Source organism: Odocoileus virginianus, chromosome 17 (genome assembly GCF_023699985.2).
Source record: "Odocoileus virginianus isolate 20LAN1187 ecotype Illinois chromosome 17, Ovbor_1.2, whole genome shotgun sequence".
In the NCBI taxonomy this organism is placed as follows: domain Eukaryota; kingdom Metazoa; phylum Chordata; class Mammalia; order Artiodactyla; family Cervidae; genus Odocoileus; species Odocoileus virginianus.
The window spans coordinates 20,551,819-20,571,016 of NC_069690.1; the positions used below are offsets into that span (position 1 = coordinate 20,551,819).

The window sequence follows — 19,198 nt, forward strand, 5'->3', positions numbered from 1 at the left end:
GGATGGCATGGGGAGGGAGGTGGGAGGGGCGTTCAGGATGGGGAACACATGTACACCCATGGCGGATTCAAGTCAACGTATGGCAAAACCAAATTAAAAAAAAAAAATGAAATTGGAGCCGACAAATGCCTGGCAGCCCCTGCCTAGAACAGAGCCAGGCTTGTCTTGTGCCAGGAAGTTGGCAGCATAGCAGAAACAATCTATGAAGATGGAACCTGGCTTTGTAACTCAGAAGGTGACTCAAAAGCCCTCTTTGGAAGCTGATGGGCTCCGGGCCTGGTTTAGTCCTCTTGTGCTGTGTGGTGTTCTGCTTAGTTGCTCAGTCGTGTCTGACACCTTGCGACCCCATGGACTGTAGCCCACCAGGCTCCTCTGTCCATGGGATTCTCCAGGCAGGAACACTGGAGTGGATAGCCATGCCCTCCTCCAGGGCATCTTTCCAACCCAGGGATCGAACCCAGGTCTCCTCCATTGCAGGCAGATTCTTTACTGTCTGATACACCAGGGAAGCCCAAGAATACTGGAGTGGGTAGCCTATCTCTTCGCCATAGGATCTTCCCGACCCAGGGATCAAACTGGGGTCTCCAGCATTGCAGGTGGATTCTTTACCAGCTGAGCTACCAGGGAAGCCCTCTGCTAATTCCCATGAAAGAGTTTCTCTGCTGTTGCTCCTTCCCTATGTGCTCTTTGTAAAACAATGTTTATTTATTTGACTGCACTGAGTCTTAGCTGTGGCATGTGGGATCTAGTTCCCTGACTAGAGATCAAACCTGTGCCCCTTGCATTGGGAGTGCAGAATCTTAGCTACTGGTCCATCAGGGAAGTCCCACTATGTGCTTTTTTTTTTTGAAGTTATCTTTTATTCTAGTTTTAAAGTTGCAGTAAAACACATATAAAGTTTACCATCATAATCATTTTCAAGTATGCAGTTCAGTGGCATTAAGGACATGGTTGCACAACCATCAGCACCATCCGTGACCAAAACTCTTCATCTTGAAGAACTGAAAGGCTGTACCCACTGAACACTAACCCCCCCTTCTTTCCCCTCCCCTAGCCCCAGCAACCATCATTCTGCTTCCTGTCATTGAATTTGACTACTCTAAGAACATCGTGTAAGTGGAATCGTACTGTCTCTTTGTGACTGCTTATTTCACTTAGCGTAATGTCCTCAAGGTTCATCCACACCGTAGCACATGCTGGAATGCCCTTTGTTTTTAAGGCTGAGTAATATTCCATAGTGTATATATGCCACAGTTGGTTTATCCATTCATCCATCAGTGGACACTTGAGTTGCTTCCACCCTTTGACTGTCGTGCATAGTGCTGCGGTGAACATGGGTGTTCCCTGTCTACTTTGGGGCTTGCTGCAGACATCAGCAACAGGCCATCCTTGGGGTTTGGTCAGGGATGGGCCCTCTGACTCTTTCCCGGGAGAGTGGGTGGCTCACCCCGTGTGGCGCCCTGGTGTCTACTTCTACCAAAACTAAGACGTCAGCACTCCTGGCCTCAGCCTGCTGCTTGAGGACATTCTGGATTTCCTTCCCCTCTGCCTTTAGAAGAGGGTGCTGTGTTCCTGGTTCTCTCCTGGAACAGGAGAGCAGCAGGGGTGCACCAGGAGCCCGGCATTGGGTATTAGGAGGAAGGGATGGTGAGGCGTTGGGAAGGGACATGGAACTCTTCTGAGACTGGGGTGGCCGACTGACCTCACATGGAGGAGCTGGAGGGCAGGCTGGTAATACCAGGGAACCAACGTGGTTCTGAAATCCCCGTGACTGAGCACAAGCAAGGTCTGCTGCTTGCTCACGCTGGTCCGTGGCAAGAGGCAGGGCCTCTGCTCCACAGGGTTACTCAGGGACCCAGCCTGATGAAGGCTATAGCATCTGGAACCCATGGCCTCCAAGGTCACTGCCGCAGGGGAAGAAGGAGAAGGAGAATTGGAGGCAGAGGTGTCAGGGCCTGAAGGAGGTGGGCGTGTCTGTGTATGTGTGTGTGTGCATATGTGTGTGTGTGTATGCATGTGGGCAAAGAGCAGAGACGAACTGGCTGGGGGAACCCCATTGCCCTTCCTGGCTTTGCACCACCCAGAGGAAAGATGACTTTGGTGTTCCAGCCATTGATTTGGAGAGTTCCCCTCATCTCCCCTCTGTGGGTGACAAAAGGAAGCTGAAGCAGGCGAAACCCCTGGCCCTCGGAGGGGAAGAAAGAAGGACATGAATTTTGAGGTAGCTTCTTATGACCCTAGACAATCATAGAGATTTTTTAAGGTCTAGGGAGACTCTGTGTGGAGCACCAGCAGCTTCGACTGAATACCAGCGAGTGGGCCTCCTGGCAGTGATGCACAGAGGTGCACGGTGTTTCTGAGGATGTCCAGGTGAGGGTGTGCAGGTGTGTGCAGGTTTGGAATGTCTTGGCTGATTCTGCAGAGAGAGGGGGGAGCTTGAAGTCACCAGGCTCTGGGATTGAAGGGATGATGTCAAAGACAGGAGCAGAGATTCTGATCCCTGCTGCCACCAATGTGTGAAGGCCTCTTTAAGAGTCTTACCAACCTCTCTGGACCTTGTGTTAGATATTTGTCCTCTGAACTGGCCCTGCCTTCTTCTCAGCACTAGATTGAGAGTCATTTAATTTTTCATAAATACCCCCAAGGACTCATGAAACCATATATGGGAGAGGGGCCCTGAGGAGGCAGCCTGGGCCGGTGATAAGTGGACTTGGATCCGAAGGTCATTGTCATAATGGTCCTTTGATTCTTCCTCCTGCGTCGCCTCCTGGCTGCTCCCCCTTCTCCCCCTTGTGGGCCCAGTCGCATTTCCTACCATCAAGCCGGGAGAGAGGAGGAGCAGAGCCTTAATAAATCAGATCAGTCCACGATCATTACTTGTTATCAATTCATGACAGTTCATAGGGGAAGCGGGAGGCAAGGGAAAGCTGTTAACTCTATCAAAGGTTAGAATTCCTATAGGATTTATCAGTGACCTCCTGGCCTCAGACCCTAAGTAATTGAATTGGCTATTATGGGAAGAGATTAGAGGATTTTTAAGGGACTGTATCAGCCAGTCTGCTGTTATTCAAGATCCACTGTGTCCTGAGTGCTGTGAATAATACGAAGTGAATAGAAGACGGCCTCCTTGTCTTCCAGACTTCTGCCACCTAGTGGTAAGCTGCAGTATGTGCTGTGCTGCGCTCAATCTTTCAGTCGTGTCCGACTCAGCGACCCCATGGACTGTAGCTCGCCACGGGATTCTCCCAAGAATACTGGAGTGGGTTGCCATGCCCCCCTCTAGGGGATCTTCCCCACCTAGGGATCGAACCTTGATCTCCCTCGTTGCAGGCAGATTCTTTACCATCTCAGCAGGAGAATACCAAAGACCAAATGAATATGAAGTTGACTTTCTTCGTAGAGGAATTTTTTTTCTTCTTTTTCGGTCTGGCTGGCTAACGTACTGTTTGTGAATGCTCTCCCTGATCTTCCGGGCAGCCCTGTGGACTGGGCAGGGTAGCCGTGTCATCCTATTTTACAGTGAGGAAGGAGAGGCTGTGTGGCGCTGGGACCAGAACCCAGATCTGACTTCTGGCCCCGGTGTCCATTTATCATATCCCATTGACTGGCTGATGGTAGCACAGCTGGGGATACTGAGTCCTGCTTGGGGCCTGTTCCTGTCACTGTGTCTGGTACATAATTTAGGAGATGTTTGTTGAAAGACTGTTTCCCATTTACACATGAAGTATGTTTTTCTCCACTATGGTGAGGTCATCTAGTCATTCTGCATCGTTATTCCTATATGTTTGGTGGACATATAACTGCATTTCCTACAGAATAATTAGGAATTTTAGGCCCCTTTACCTGAGTGGGGACTTAGGTCAAGTACAAAAAGCAATAGACTTGGTCCAAAGAGCAGGCTTGATAGTGTGGTTCAGTTGTTTCTTAGCCAGGTGACTGTGGATGAGACCAGAACCTCTTTGAGCCTCAGTCTTCCCCTGTGTAAAATGGGTGTGTAATATCTACTCAGACAACATCCCTGGGTTTTGAGAATGAAATGAGATCCTGGCTGTGGGCTTGTTATGTACACTGTTAAAACACGGTGCAGATAATAGCGTTTCTCATCTGTCTCTCTCAGCCTGGACACTGTGAAGCCGCTCTCCTTTTTCTGCCCAGGGCCAGCGTTGGCTGGTTCTCCATCCCTCGCCTGCCTTTTTGGGCCCTGCTACGGATGCCCCCAAACCTAGGACTCCTTTGTTTCAGACCTTGTAGTCCTCGCTTCTCCAGGCGGCCACGGTCTCTGCCTCCTTCCCCGGGGGAGCCGGGAGCCGGGAGCCGGGAGCCGGGAGGTGGAGGAGAGGATCTCGTCACCATGGCAACCAGAGAGGCCGAGCCGCACCCCCGCGGGGGGTCTGAGCCTGTTCTCAGCAGCGGGGGTGGAGCCAGAACCGAGCGCTCGGGCTAAGCGGCCCGCACCTTGGGAACCAGCTGTCGGGGCCCCTCTCTGCTCTGTCTTCTGTTGCTCTTTTGCGCAGCTAGTGCCCGGGCACCAGGCCTGCCTGGAGGCCCAGGGGTGAGGAGGAAGCCATCCTGCGGTCCAGGAAGCTGCTGCAGGCCGAGGCTGAGTACTCCCCACACCCCCCACCCTCTCCCCCCAACAACCGGCGTGTGACTGGGTCAGGGGCTGCCCCCTGTGCCTGCCCAGGGTAAAGCCCTGTCTGTGCACCTCCATCGCCTCTTCACCAGCAATCCTTCCAGTCCTTCAGGGCTTAAGTCAAACCGTGCCTCTTACAAGTCACCTTTCCTGTGTACTTGTCAGACAGCCTGGCTGATGGCTTCCTGGGGCTGTTTTGGAGTTGAGTTTCATTTGACTTTAGGGGCTGTGACCTCGGGGTCCTCTTCTGAAACTGGTGATTCTCAACCTTAGAATGCATTAGAATCACCTGGGAACTTTTAACAGCCCTGCTGCCCTGGCCACCCCTCACCAATTTAATATGGATCTCTGGGTTGGGAGCCAGACACCAGACTTCCCAGGGAATTCCAGTGTGTAGAAAAGGTTGGAACTGGTGTCTTGAAGTTCAAATTTTATTTTATCTTTTATATATATATTTTTAATTTTGGCTGCACTGGGCAACTTGCAGAATCTTAATTTACTGACCACAGATCGAACCTGCGCCACGGCAGTGAAAGCGCCGAGTCCTAACCACTGGACCGCCAGGGAATTCCCAAGTTCAAATTTTAAACACTCACATGGCCTCTGACAGCTTGCTTGATGCTAAGCTTACTGAATGCAGGCTGACCAATGAACAGTTGGGTCTACTGATGAAGCAAAGCCTGCTGGAGCCTAGCGCAGTTGTATGTTTTCAAAGCTCTGGTTTGCTTTTTGTTTTTTTTGTTTGTTTTTTGAGGACTAGGAGATCCCCGAGGGCCCTTATTGCTCAGCAAGAAGACTGGGGTAGCGAGGATAATAATTACTTTTTAATTTAGCACCTGTCATGAACCAGGTGCCTTGCCTTGCATTTATTTTTTCATGTTGTTGTTGTTTAGTTGCTAAGTGGTGTCTGACTCTTTTTCGACCCCATGGGCCACCAGGCTCCTCTGTCCATGGGATTTCCCAGGAAAGAATACTGGAGTGGGTTACCCTTTCCTTCTCCAGGGAATCTTCCTGACCCAGGGATCAAACCCATGTCTTCTGAATTGCACACAGCTCCTTTACCATTGAGCCACCAGGGAAGCCCCTTATTTTTTCATGCTATGTGCTAGGTTGCTTTAGTTGTGTCTAGCTCTTTGCACCCCTATGGACTGTAGCCCACCAGGCTCCTAGCTCCATGGGATTCCCCAGGCAAGAATACTGGAATGGGTTGCCATGCCCTCTTCCAGGGGATCTTTCCGAACCAGGGATAGAACCAGTGTCTCTTGTTTGGCCTGCATTGGCAGGCAGGTTCTTTACCACTAGTGCCACCTGGGAAGCCCTATTTTTTCATGGGGACCCCGCAAAAACCTCATGAGGTATAGGCATTGTCTGTTATCCCTGTTTCACAGATGAAGAAACTGAGGCTCTGGAAAGTCAAGTAGCTTGCCCAAGGTCACGTGGCTTTTAAGTGACAATACTGGGATTGGAACCTGAGTCTGACTCAAAGCTCATGCCCTTGACCACTGTCCTGTCCTGGCTCCCAGCTCCCTCTTGTAGAGCAGGAGGTACTGAGAATGAGGCAACTTGACCTGTAGGAAAGATGCTGGTCTCAGAAGGCCTCACCTTGGTGCTGTGCCACCTCTGAGGGACTCCCAGTGGGATTTCTGGGGTCACGGGGTCCTGAAGGTGTCCAGCCCGCTCTCCTGTGCCTTCAGCCGACCTCTACTGAGGATTGTTCTGCCCAGATGCTGTCCAAGTTCTTTCACCCCCATGTCCCACAACCAGCTTGGGACAGGGCACTGTTATTCTTGTTTCAAAGACGAGAAACTGAAGTTCAGAGAGAGGCCAGAGCCGACTAGCTGAAGATCCGCAGAGCAGTTTTCCGGGTTCTGTGGCCGCTCAGCTTCAGACTGCGAGTCTGCCTTGGCTGTCTTGGTTTCCACCAGATTGTGAGGGGAGGGGAGGGCAAGGTTCATAGCCCCGTGTACCCCTCAGCTGTGTGAAGGAGATGAGGCCACCGTGGGGGACATCAGCCTCAGAACCAGCCCCACTTGTCGGGGGTGTCCTGGCTTGCTGGGAAGGTGGGGGAGTTTGAGGATTTGGGGGGAAATGATCCCCTGGATGGGGGGCATGGCAACCCACTCCTCTGTCCAGGAGAACCCCATGGACGGAGGAGCCTGGCAGGCTCTAGTCCATAGAGTCACAAGGTTGGCCATGACTGAAGTGACTGAGTGCGCACGCGCGGCAGCTCTGGGTACCTCCTGGGGGAGGGGCTAACATCGGGAAAGCACCTGCGCGTGGTTTCACGGCAGGATCATCACCGGCCTGAATCCACTGCCCGGCATCCAGGGGAGGTCTGAGAAGGGGGCCGAACCATTTGCTGGGAGCTAGTGACAGGAATGGGTTTCCTTGGTGGCTCAGCGGCAAAGAATCTGCCCGCAATGTGGGCTTCATCCCTGGGTCGAGAAGAACCCCTGGAGGAGGAAATGACAAACCACTCCAGTATTCTTGCCTGGAGAATCCCATGGACAGAGGAGCCTGACGGGCTACCGTCTTTGGGAGTCAGACACGACTCAGCAACTCAACAACAGTGACAGGAATGGCAATTTGGAAGGACTCAAGTGGTACAGGAGAAGGGATTCCAGGACCTCGGCTTCAGCTGCACCAGCCTGTTCATGAGTGCCGCGAGCAGAAGGGCGTGGTCCTGCCCCGTCTTTGAAGCTCTGTCCCCTCAGGGAACGCCCTCTTCCTTCCCCTCTTCTCTCAGTTCTGTCAAGGCGCCCCCAGACCCTTTGCCAGCTGGCCCTCTCCCTCAGGCTTTGACACAGGTTGTTTCTTCCCCTCGTGGGTCCTGAGAGCAACCTGGCCAGGTGGTTTAGTTATTTATTTTTTTCTATTTGCACAGGTCATACCTATTGTAATGGTTGAAGCACAGGTCCTGGAGTCACACTAATAGTATTCCGACTGGTTCTCCATTTAACAGCCTTTTAAACTGTGGGCAACTGACTTAACCCCCTATACTTTCACTTCCTTGATTATAAATGAGAATCATAATGGTACTACTTAATTTGTTTTTTAATTTTTTTAAATTAAAAACAAATTTTTAAAATTTATTCAACTATGCCATGACTTAGTTGCGGCATGCGGGGAACCTGGGTCCCATCCGTCAGGAGCTCAGCATCTTAACCACTGGACCACCAGGGAAGTCCCTTAAAAATCTTTTTAAAGCGCACCAATGTTAAGCATGGTGGTGGTGGTTTAGTTGCTAAGTTGTGTCTGACTCTTGTGACCCCATGGACTGTAGCCTGTCAGACTTCTTTGTCCATGGAATTATCCCGGCAAGAATACTGGAGTGGGTTGCATGCCTTGCTCCAGGGGATCTTCCCGACCCAGGGATCGAACCTGCGTCTCCTGCATTGCAGGTGGATTCTTTACCGCTGAGCCACCAAGGAAGCCCAATGTTAAGCATACAGTTTAACGTGAACTCCTACATACCTCTACTCATGTACCCCACCCAGATCAAGATGTAGAACGTTTCCAGTAACCTGGAACTTTCCCTCATGCTCCTTCCCAGTCAACACCCACTGCCTCCCTCGGCCCACCCCCAGGTAGCCTCTCCTGTGAATTTTCATCCGTTTGTTTTCCTGCTGCTGAACTTCATAGGAATGGAATCGTGTAGTGTGTGCTTCTTTGTGTCTGGATTCTTTTGCTCAACATATTGTTTGTAAGATTCGTCTATCACAGAGTTGCTCTGAAGGTGAAAAGAGATGGGTACACAGCACAGGGCCTGGCAAGGCACGGATGGCAGTGAGCATGCTAGAACCACCCTGCAAGGTTGGGAAGGGGGGATGGAGTCTGTGCCCCTGGCTCTGTTACCGCCTGACACAGAGAGTGGCATACAGAGACTTATTTTTGGCTGCGCCAGGTATGAGTTCGGCACACGGGATCTTTGATCTTTGTTGCTGCAGTACTCGAGATTTTTAGTCGTGGCATTCGAACTCTTATTTGCAGCATGTGGGATCTAGTTCCCTGACCAGGGATCGAACCCGGGCCCCCTGCTTTGGGAGCACAGTCTTAGCCACTGGCCCACCAGGAAAGTCTCTATATACAGAGACTTTTGATGCTCTCTGAAGATGTTTGATGCTGCTTTAGTGGGAAGCATGGTCAGGCCTGAGCTTCCCCCTGCTGTCTCCAAAGGTTCCCCCACCCCCACTCCCATTGTCAGTTCTAAGGCAGAAAATGAGTTTATCAGCCTTTGTCCCTCCCCTGACGGTAGGGAAGGACCATTCCACACCTGGAACTCATGTTTATAATGCACCCACAGGTTCTTAGAGTGTCCAAGAGGAGATTGGAAAGATCCCTCAAGCTGCCCTCAGGATCTCTTTTGGGGGTTTCAGGATACCAGGATAGATTCTTGGCGATGTCCATCAGTCACTGGACATTCTCAGGGGAAGGCAGTAAATAGCTTGAAACCTGTGTGCCTCCAGCCATCTGGGTGCCCGTTGCTCCCCCTTGTGCCTACTAGAGCTGGAGGTGGTAGAAGTGAGGGCTGGTCATTTGGGTTTGAACCTACCGCCTCTGGCCACCTCTTCACATTACCCAAAAGGAGCATGTCTGAGATGATCTGACACTGGTTGGTTCATATCCTGGCATCTGGCAGAGGCTCCATCACAGGCCTGAAATAGGTATCTCTGATCACATGTGGTCCCAATCTGGGTGATTCGTAGGCAATCTGGAGGTCACAGGATGCTGCCTGCATTGTTACTCCACAGAGGAACATATATCAGGAGGAATTATCTAAAGTTAGTGATGCTCAGCAACAATGTGGCTGTGAGACCTCACTGTGGATAATGGTCCAAATCATCTGTCCCCAGTGGGTCTTGCCTAACGCTTAGCTCACAAGGCCCTCGGTGTGCTGGTCTGTGCCCACTTCTCCAGTGCTATCTGCCCCTCATTCCCTCTGCTCACTCAGTTTTCCAGCCAGGCCAGGCTATTTATAGTCCCCCTAAGGGGCCCGGCCGTTTCACACTTTGTGCCTTTGCCAAGCTTCTTCTCGTTGCCTAGAACTCTGCTCCTGTCCCCCATCTGCCTGGCAAGCACCCACACATCTTTTGAGATTCAATTAATTATATTAATAATAGCAGCTAAGATTTATTGGGTGCTTACTATGTGCTAAGTGCTTTGCCTGCGTTATCCAGCTTAATCCTCTAAGTAGCCATGTGTGCTCCATCTCTACGTCATCCTCTTTCACAGCCATTGGTTTAACCAATATCCATTTGTAAGTGGCTACCTCGGAGCACAGAGCAGTTAGGAAGTGATGGAGCCCGGATTGGAGCCACAGCTGTGTGAACCCAGGGTTCTTGTTCTTAGCCACAGTGATCAACTACCTTCCTTGAAGTATCACCCAAGCCCATACAGCCATTCCCTTATCCATCCTGTTTCTTCCTCCCACCTCTCTGCCTTACCTGTGAGGTGCTTCTGTCATAGCAGCTCGGAGGTTTTCCTGCTTATTGGACTGTCTTCCTCTTCTAGACTGTAAGGATTTCACTTAAGACTGTGTTCATTTTAATTGGCAGGAAATCCAATATATAGGGGCTTGTAGTTCCTGTTTAGCAAGAAATGAGGTAGGCTGTTTCTACCATGGCTCATAGCTCAGTGAAAGTGAAAGTAGCTCAGTAGCATCAGGGAAATGTCTATGTTCTTTCTTGATTATTTCCTCAAGGCAGCAGAATGGCCACTGTAGCTCCAGTCATCACATCTGAGCTCAAGGTGAAAAGTCCCTTTTTAATTGTTAAAGCAAAGGCTTTGCCAGAGGCCTTCCCTAGCATCTCATTGACCAAACTATGTCAAATGGCCACTCCTGGTTGTAAGAGAGGCAGAGAAAGGATATTTTGCCTGGGACTGGGTTCACTGTCACTTCATATAAAACTGGCATAAGGGAAGAAGAGAAGCTGGACACTGAGTAGAAGACGAGCAGTGTCTGCTAGTAGCCTAGAGAACAGACACTGTGAATTATTAATAATTTCTCCCAAATGCTCAGAATCTAAATGCTTTATAATTGTTCTGTGTTGTTGCCTTTCAGGCAACATACAGATATAAGCATATAAACTTTTTTTTTTCCCCAAATACTTTGGCCATCTGATGTGAAAAGCCAACTCATTGGAAGAGACCCCGATGCTAGGAAAGATCAAGGGCAGGAGAAGAGGGCGACAGAGGATGAGATGGTTGGGTGACATCATCGACTCAAAGGACATGAGTTTAAGCAAACTCCAGGAGATGGTGAAGGACAGGGAAGCCTGGTGTGCTGCAGTCCATGGGGTCGCAAAGAGTCAGACATGACTGGGCAAGTGAACAACAGCATACTGTACATACTATTGTTAATTTCTTTTTTTACTTAATAAGATGATGTAAATCATCTGTATAATTTTAAATGACTACATAGTAGTTCATCTTGATGAAATACCATAATTTACTCAATAATTCCCTGTAATTAATCATTCAGCTTGTTTTTAATGTCACAATCATAAACAGCCCTGTGATTAACAATCTTATAACTTTATTTTATGCACATTTACAATTAATTTCTTGGTACACAGTCTTAGATTATGCTGGGTTAAAATCTGTACCAGGACTTTCCAGGGCGGTCCAGGGATTAGGAATCCATCTTCCAGTGCAGGGGACTTGGGTTCAATCCCTGGTTGGAGAACTAAGATCCCACATGCCATGGGGCAACTAAGCCCTCACACCTCAAGTAAGTCCATCCTGTACAACTGGAGAATCTCATGCACCACAACGAAGACCCAGTGCAGAAAAAAAAACAAAAACTATACCAACTATTAGAGCTTTTGATACCAAACTGACTCCAGAAAAGTTGTGCCAGTTGTACATATCCTCCAAGAAATTCTAAGAATGCCTGTTCCCGTACAAGTTTGGGTATTTTCCTTGCTGATTTGATAGGAAAATTGCAAAATATAGAAGTTTGCATTTTCTTTTTTTTTTTTTTTTGTATTTTTATTTTTTATTTTTTATTTATTTTTTTTTTATTAGTTGGAGGCTAATTACTTTACATCATTACAGTAGTTTTTGTCATACATTGAAATGAATTAGCCATGGATTTACATGTATTCCCCATCCCGGTCCCCCCTCCCACCTCCCTCTCCACCCGATCCCTCTGGGTCTTCCCAGTGCACCAGGCCCGAGCAAGAAGTTTGCATTTTCTTTGGTTACAATTGAGGTTACATTTAACATATATATATATATATATAACACACATATATAATATGTATACATATTACACACTGGGCACTTGTAGTTCTTTTAATTTTCTGTTCATTTCTCTAACTCATTTAGCAAGTTGAGTTTTTCTCATTGGATTGCAAAAGCACTTTCTATATGAAGGAGACAAGGAGTTTCATAGGAGAAGGGTTCATACTGAGCTGTATTTGAAGGCTAAATAGGACTTCGCTGGGTGGACAAGCGGTGAAGAGGGGGTTCTAGGTATAGGAACAGCATGGGCAAAGGTTCAGAGGTAGGAAACAATGAGTGTGTTAGGGCACTGTGTTAATTTCATCGGGCTACCATTAGAAAAAATTATCACAAACTTGGTGACTTAAAAACAACAGAAATTTAGTTGCTCAGAGTCTGGAGGCCAGAGTCCAAAATCCAGGTGTTAGCTTGGCCATGCTCCCTGCCAAGGGACTAAGCTGGGGAGAATCCTTGCTTGCCTCTTCCAACTGGTGGTTCCAGGCATCCCCTGACTTCTGGCCGCATGACTCCGATCTCTGCTTCCATTTTCACATGACCTTCTTCTGTGTGTCTGTGTCTTCTCCCTGCTGTTACCTACAAGGACACATCATCTGATTCAGATCCGTCTTAGTCTAGAGGGCTTCCCCAGTGGCTCAGCAGTAAAGAATCCACCTGCAATGCAGGATACACAGGTTCGATCACCAGGTCGGGAAGATCCCCTGGAGGAGGGCATGGTAACCCACTCTAGTGTTCTTGCCTGGAGAATCCCATGGACAGAGGAGCCTGGCGGGCTACAGTCCATAGGGTTGCAAGGAATCAGACATGATGGAAGCAACTTACCACGCATTCACGCAGTTAGTCTAGGATCATCTTTTCTAGGGATCCTTAACTTAATTACATGTACAAAGAACTTTTTCCTAAATAAGGTCACATTTATGAGTGCCAAGGTTAGGATTTGGATATATATATATATATATATATATATATATGTATGTATATATATATATATATATATATATATGTATATATATATATATCTAGGGGCTTGCAGGGACATACCTAGAAAATGTCTGATATTACAGAACAGCAAAATATGACTCTGTAAAGGAAGAGTCAAATGATGACCATGAAAGGCCTTTTGCTGAGCAGTTTGGCTTGTGCCCTTGAAGTGAATGGGGAACTGTTGAATTTTGAATCATCAGATTTGTAGTCTGGCACTCACGGGGAAAGTGTTGGTATTGGCCTTGTAAGAGCTGATGAAGATGGGAAAAAGGATGGGCAGTGGGGATATCTCAGGGTGTAGGATATGAACAGGAAGAGGGAGGAATCTGGAATGACGCCTTGGTTTCCAATTTGAATAATCTAGCACATTAACTTCAGGAAAAGGTTGGGTTTGAATTTCCTGGGGGTGGAGATGTGCAGGAAACAATCAAAGAGATGGGTCTGTAGCCCAGATCTCTCCCTAGAATATAAACAAAATTTGGGAGAGGGAAGTAAAGGAAGTGACAGAAGCCTGGGGAACACCAATTTCTCCCCCTCATTTTCTTGTGAAAAATTTCAAGCCTACCTAAAAGTTTAAAGTATCTTATAGTGAACACCCATGGGCCCACCATCTGGAGTCTATAATTATCATTTTTCTCCATTTGCTTTATCACACATCTATCCATCCCTCTTGAACATCATCAATGCATCTTGTTTTGTATGTATTTCAGGGTAAGTTGCAAACATTAGGTACATTTCACTTCGACACCTTAACATGCAAATCAATCACTAGAGTTCAATATTTAGTGAAACACACAAATCTTAAGTGTACTATTTGATGAAGTCGATGAATGCATCACTGTATACCCACATATCCCTGTCAAGATACATTTCCATCTCCCTAGAAAATTCCCTGTGCTCCTTCCAGTCAACTCCTGTCCCCACCTGACCCCTACAAGCAACTGCTATTTTCATTTTTTTTTTCAAGCATAAATTAGTTTTGTCTGTTCTAGAACTTCATGTAAGTGGAGCCATACAAGATGTGTTCCTTTGTATCTGGCTTCTTTCACTTAGCATAATGCCTGTAAAGAGTCATTTCTCTGTGTCTCAGTAGCTTGTCCCTTTTATTGCTGAGTGAAAGTCGCTCAGTCATGTCTGACTCTCTGCGACCCCATGGAATTCTCCAGGCCAGAATACTGGAGTGGGTAGCCTTTCCCTTCTCCAGGGGATCTTCCCAGCCCTGGGATCAAACGCGGGTCTCCCGCATTGCAGGCAGATTCTTTACCAGCTGAGCCACAGGGAAGCCTTTATTGCTGAGCAGTCTTCTATTATGAAGATGTGTGGTTTAGTCACTAAGTTGTGTCTGACTCTTTGGGACACCATGGACTGTTGCCTGCCAGGCTCCTCTGTCCATGGGATTGCCCAGTCAAGAATGCTGAAGTGGGTTGCCACCTCCTTCTCCAGAGGATCTTCCCGACCCAGGGATCAAACCCATGTCTCCTGCATTGGCAGGCAGATTCTTTACTACTGAGCCATCAGGGAAGCCTGTAAAGATGTGTAGGAATAACAATTTGGGGGAATTCCCTGGTGGTCCAGTGTTTAGGACTCAGCACTCCCACTGCAGGGGGCATGGATTCAATCTTTGGTTGGGGACCAAAGATCCCACAAGCCAAAGGTGCGGCCAAAAGAAAAGAAAAGGAATTTTTTAAGGGGTGGACAGAGAAAGAGGATTCTACCAAGGATACTAGAAGGAACAGTGAAGGCAGTAGGAAAAGCACCCAGAGAGAATGTCAAGGAAAACCATCTGGATCAGTTATAATTAGGTTTGACTACATATAACATAAAAACTAAATAACAGTGACTTAAATAACAGGCATTTTTCTTCTCTCATGTAGAAGAAGTCCAGAGATAGACAGTCCTGGGGTGGTATGTTGGCTCACAGTGCCATCACTGGCCTAGGCTCCTAGCTTTGTGCTCAGCTATATTCAGTACTGGCTTTTATCCTCAAGGTCACCTCATGGTTCAGTATGGCTGCTGGAGCTCCAGCTATCCTATCTGCTTTCCAAACTGGTAACAGAAGGAGGAAGCATGAAGAGAGGGGAAATATACATTGCAGCTGGAACAATCTAAGAAACTTTCCTCAAAGTTCTGCACATATCCACTTAATACTTGTTGGCCAGAACTTCATCACATACCCTGTACCACCTAGGCAGAGCAGCCACTGAACACATTGCCACTCCACAGATATAAGATTTCTGATACTAGGAAGGGAAATGGATATTGGCTGTCAGTAGCCTCTTCTACCTTCTCTCTCTCTCTTTTTTACAGTATTTATTTATTTTGCACCAGATCTTAGTGGTGGCACACGGGATCTTTGATCTTCATTGCAGCTTGCAGGATCTTTAGTTGTGGCATGCGAACTCTTAGTTGCAGCATGTGGGATCTAGTTCCCTGACCAGGGATGGAACTTGGGCCCCCTGCATTGGGAGTGCAGAGTCTTAGCCACTGGACCACCAGGGAAATCCCCTTCTCCCTCTTTTGACACCTGGTGGCCTAGCCATGTCCACTCAGCCTTCCTATCTGGGGACCTACACAGACTGAAGGCTGTGCTCGGCAGATTTACGTCCTCCAAGTTCCTAGGGCTCCTTCTTTCTCGAAGGGGTGGTGCCTCTATCTTTTCTGTAGGTCTGTCTTTTCTGGTATGAAAGGGTCTCTGGTTGGCTTTCTGGGCTGTCGGGGTCTCCTGGAGTATGAAATGAAAGGGGCAGTATCCAGGAGAATTTGCAGAGAGCTCTACGGACATTCTCTTCCACCCCTGGGCATCCCCGTTGCTGTGGCTGGGACTCTCCCCTCGCCTCTTTGGTCAGCCTCCCCTGACAAGCAGGGCTTCTTCTCCAATCCTGTACTGATGGAAAGAGATTCCTCTAGAAAGTTATAAGATTCAGAAGGGGAAAGATGGCATTTGGAGACAGACAGACTTGGGTTGAGATCCTTTCTGTGCAAAGCTCTCTGAGACTCAGAGACTCTGTCTTGTGACCTGGGGGTAGTGAGAGCAGCTTCACCGATGTGGCTGGGCTGAGCTGCGGTCCACGGCCCCCACTCTTAAGGATGAATTGGGCACACATTGGGGAAGCTGGCAGCAAACTTCCCACCGTGCCATGACCCAGGCAGTTCCAGACTGTGCAGTAGAGTCCAGTCTCACCACCCTCCCTGTGGCCCTTCTACCCTTGCCCTGGGGAAATGTCCTGAGAGTGAAGGCGCTGGTCCTGTGACCCCTGGGAATTGGTCCAGCGTAGAGGAGAATCAGGGTGGCCTGCTGGAGCCTGAACTGTTGGCCAGAGCAGGGTTCACCGTAGCTCACATCCCTGACCTGCCTCCAGGCACTAACAGGGCAGCCTGGAGCCTCCTGGAGGGCAGATGGGGCCCTGTGGCCTTTCATTCCCTTCTGCTTCTCCAGAGTGAGTAGGTCTCACCAAACAGCCAGGCCCCTTCACAGTGCCAGACTCGGGCAGGCTGAATTCTGTGGCTTTTCTTCCTCCCTCTCGGCCCCTGGAAACAGCAGAATTCCTGCGTGCCCCCATCAGTGGGTCCCATTTCCCGCGTGCAGGGCACACATATCTCGGCAGCTGGGTCACTAGGTCCTCTGGTTCTTCATGTGCCTGTGTCCTGGGAAAAAAATAATAGCTCACGGCCCTGACAGCTTAATGGGCCGACGGCACAGGAGAGGAAGTCGGCAGGAACAGGTGCAGTGAGGCCGTGGGGGGGCTGGGGGGCGGCCTCAGCTGCCAAAGGGCCAGATTGGACTGAGTGTGGCCGTGGCCGGGCACCCTGGTGACCCATTGACACCATTCTCAGGCTGCCGGCTGCCCCGGGGGCCCGCGTGTTGTGACCGCGCAGGAGCCAGGGCCCCTGCCGAGAAGTTGGCTCAAGCCTTGGACCCGAGCGGCACAGTGCATTCCTCTGCCCAGTCACTCTCTGCACACGTTCCCAAGGCCCCGCCGCGTGTCGGCCATGAGTGCTGGGCCCTCGGCGAGGGCGACACCCAGTCCCCACCCCAGGGCTTCAAGGACAGATGGGCAGGATCACCAGGGGCGCTGGAAGGCCACACGCTGTAGCAGTTCCGACCTGGGACAGCAGGGAGGGCACCCTGGAGGAAGCGATGTCCGAGCGGGTGATGGGACAGACCGCGCCAGGGGTGGGGGTGGAGGAGGGTCCCGCAGGCCGCTGCAGGTGAGACCCCCCCACACACACTGATGGAGTCGGGTGGAGGCCTTTCTGAGGTGCTGTCCTGTCCCTGCTGCCCCGTGGACCCGGCCTGCTGTCCCCGGGAGGGTGTGTCTGTGCGTGGGCTCTGGCCTCCGAGTGGTGCTGGCAGTGCCAGCAGGGTTAACGGTAGCCTGACTTCCCTACGGCCTTCTCTGCCCTCCTTCTCCGAAGGAAGCCTCCGTGGAAATTACAGAAATAAGTGCCGGCTTTTGAGGACTCTGCTGTTCCCCCAGGTCCCTGCCAGGCCCGGGCCGCCTTCTCGCCCACGTTCTGCCAGCCTTGGGCTCCGACCTGCGCGGAGCCTTGTTCAGAGGGGCGAGGGCTCCCTCGGGGGCCCTTCCTCAGCCCCCCACCCCCCCGAACCCGGCCCTGCTCCCCACCAGCCAGGGATGGGGCTCCGTGTACAATGGTCCCCAAGGAGGAGGGCCGCAGGAAGTGACATCGCTCGGCCCGCCCCCACCTCCCTGCTCCCTATAAAAAGCAAAATGGTGACTCAGAGGGGAGAGTTGGAAGCGTCCTGCCTCCTGCTCCCACTGTTAATTTTTAGACTTGGAATTAGGCTGGAGGCAAAGGAAACAGCAGCTCGAAGTACGCGACTGACATGTTATTAAGCGGGTGGCAACCACGGAGCCGCCCCCCCTGGACTCCCCGCGGTCCCTGAACCGCAGCGCGCCGTGCCTGCCCGCGTGCCCGCGTCCCGGGCCACGCAGTCCTGCCCGGGCCGGGCGTGGATGGTGGGGCCGGGGCCATGGCAGCCGGGGGCCGCCGCCGCCGCCCACTGCGCTACCAGTCCCTGGCAGCCCTGGTGGAGGACTCTCAGTGGCCTTTCTTGTTCCTTGTCTCAGACTTCAGCTACGGGGCGGACGACTACGACGCAGAGGGGAATGAGGAGCAGAAGGGGCCCCCGGAGGGCTCGGAGACCATGCCGTACATCGACGAGTCGCCCACCATGTCGCCACAGCTCAGCGCCCGGAGCCAGGGCGGCGGGGACAGCATCTCCCCCACTCCACCCGAGGGGCTGGCACCTGGGGTAGGTACCCCTGCTTCTCCTTCCATGTTGGGGAAGAGGAGGTTTTGAGGGGAGGTGGGGTAGGCAGGCCTGGGTGCCATGGGCCAGGCTCTGCTTGGGATGCTCCTGGGGTGCTGGACTTGGGAAACTGGGGCCTGGATGTTCTTGGTGCCCTTGGGCATCTCATTCTGGTCCTGGGTGCTCAGACTAGCCCTCCACCATCACCCCTCACCTCCCGCTGCCACCTGCTGCTCTCTGTGCCACCCCTGCACATGTCCCTGCCTCTCTGCCAGCCGTCTGCTTCCCCCTGCCTCCTGGGCCCTTCACCTCCTCTTTCAACCTTCTCTCTCAGCTCCTCTCTAGCAGGATGGGGCCTCGTGGAGGGAACAGGCTCTCCTCTCTGGGCCCGGGTCGGGCACTGACTGCATACGGGACCTAAAGTCTGTAAAGGGCACAGACACCGGCTCAGCAAACCGAAGCTGGCCTGGGTGCCAGCTGTGGGTGCAGGGCGGTGAGCAGCCTCTGTAGTATTCCCTGAGGACCCTGGCCCCGTCCAGCCCTCCTCTGCTGACTCTGGAAGGGGATGAGCCCTCATGGTGTCCTCCTTCCCTCTTGTCCACTGGTGAGAGCTCTGCTCCAGAGAGAAGTGTTTCACGAGCAGTACTGAGGATGGGCTCTGAGACAGGCTGGGGATAAGACATGTAGAGGTGTGCAATCCTGGTAGTTAATGCTGTTCGTGGCCATGGGGACCGGCTTTGTCTGGACCCAGCTTGTGCGTGTGTCTGATACACAAGAGAAGTGAGACAGAGGGGTTCCTGGGGGCTGTTCTTCTGAAATTGGGAAGAATCAAAACCATTTCTTCTTCTGCCCAGGGGGGCTTGGATTGCTCGGTCCTACTTGGTAGGGGGCCTGTCTGGCTGTGTTTTGTAGGGGGTCCCCTTTCTTCCCTCTAATACCTTTGAGGAGCAGTCGCTGAGATGCCAGGAGATACTTGTTTCTCTCCTTCAGGGCCCAGTGCTCCTCGCTCCAGCCAGGAGGCTGCCTGGACTCTACCATTTCTTGAGAAACCCCTGCTTCCCTTCCTC

The 19,198-nt window shown here is 50.8% G+C and overlaps 1 protein-coding gene across 3 annotated transcripts in view; it reads left to right on the forward strand.

Moving 5' to 3' along the window:
• ABR (ABR activator of RhoGEF and GTPase) overlaps positions 1 to 19,198 on the forward strand; it is a 188,416-nt gene that overhangs the window by 69,694 nt on the left and 99,524 nt on the right. For all 3 annotated transcript variants that reach the window (XM_070478809.1, XM_070478812.1, XM_070478810.1), the window contains exon 2: positions 17,950 to 18,134. In XM_070478809.1, the coding sequence (XP_070334910.1) occupies positions 17,950 to 18,134 (185 nt within the window). The remainder of the gene's footprint in view (positions 1 to 17,949; positions 18,135 to 19,198) is intronic.